This window comes from Buceros rhinoceros, unplaced genomic scaffold (assembly GCF_000710305.1).
Source record: "Buceros rhinoceros silvestris isolate BGI_N320 unplaced genomic scaffold, ASM71030v1 scaffold39702, whole genome shotgun sequence".
NCBI lineage: Eukaryota > Metazoa > Chordata > Aves > Bucerotiformes > Bucerotidae > Buceros > Buceros rhinoceros.
Genome location: NW_010400179.1, coordinates 1 through 410, shown reverse-complemented (window position 1 = coordinate 410; position 410 = coordinate 1). Strand labels below are relative to the sequence as shown.

Genomic DNA, 410 nt, shown 5'->3' with positions numbered 1-410 from the left:
CGTGGGGGTGTCCAGCTCCGGCGGGGAGCCAGCCTGTGCCTCATGGGGTCTGCCCTCAGCCCTATCCTCTGTCCCTGCCCCGGGATCTCCCCGCATCCTCTGCACCTCCCCGGGGGTCTCCCCTCAGTCCCGCACCCGCGCTCCCACACCGCGTCTCCTCTCAGCTCCTCGGCGCCCCCCCCCCCCCCCCCCCCGGGGGTCGGGTACGGTGCCGTCAGGCAAAGCCCCCGCTGCCGCTCACCCATAGCGACGGTGGGAACCTTCAGGTTTTCGTAGAAAAAGCTGGAGTCGTACATCTCAGCCTGCGGGACCAAGCGGCTCAGTCAAGGCCCCGGGGCCACCCCAGCGACACCGGCTGGTGACCCCGCCCAGCGGTGACACCCCGCCCGCGCCCTCAGGCCGCTGCCGCC

The 410-nt window shown here is 72.4% G+C and overlaps 1 protein-coding gene across 1 annotated transcript in view; it reads right to left on the bottom strand.

The window, feature by feature from the left end:
- Positions 1–302, bottom strand: part of SNRNP48 (small nuclear ribonucleoprotein 48kDa (U11/U12)) — a gene marked incomplete at its 5' end in the record, with an annotated part of 7,709 nt that extends 7,407 nt beyond the window's left edge. The window contains one exon of the mRNA XM_010131758.1: positions 242–302. Within this exon, the coding sequence (XP_010130060.1) occupies positions 242–302 (61 nt within the window). The remainder of the gene's footprint in view (positions 1–241) is intronic.
- Positions 303–410: the final 108 nt, after the last annotated feature.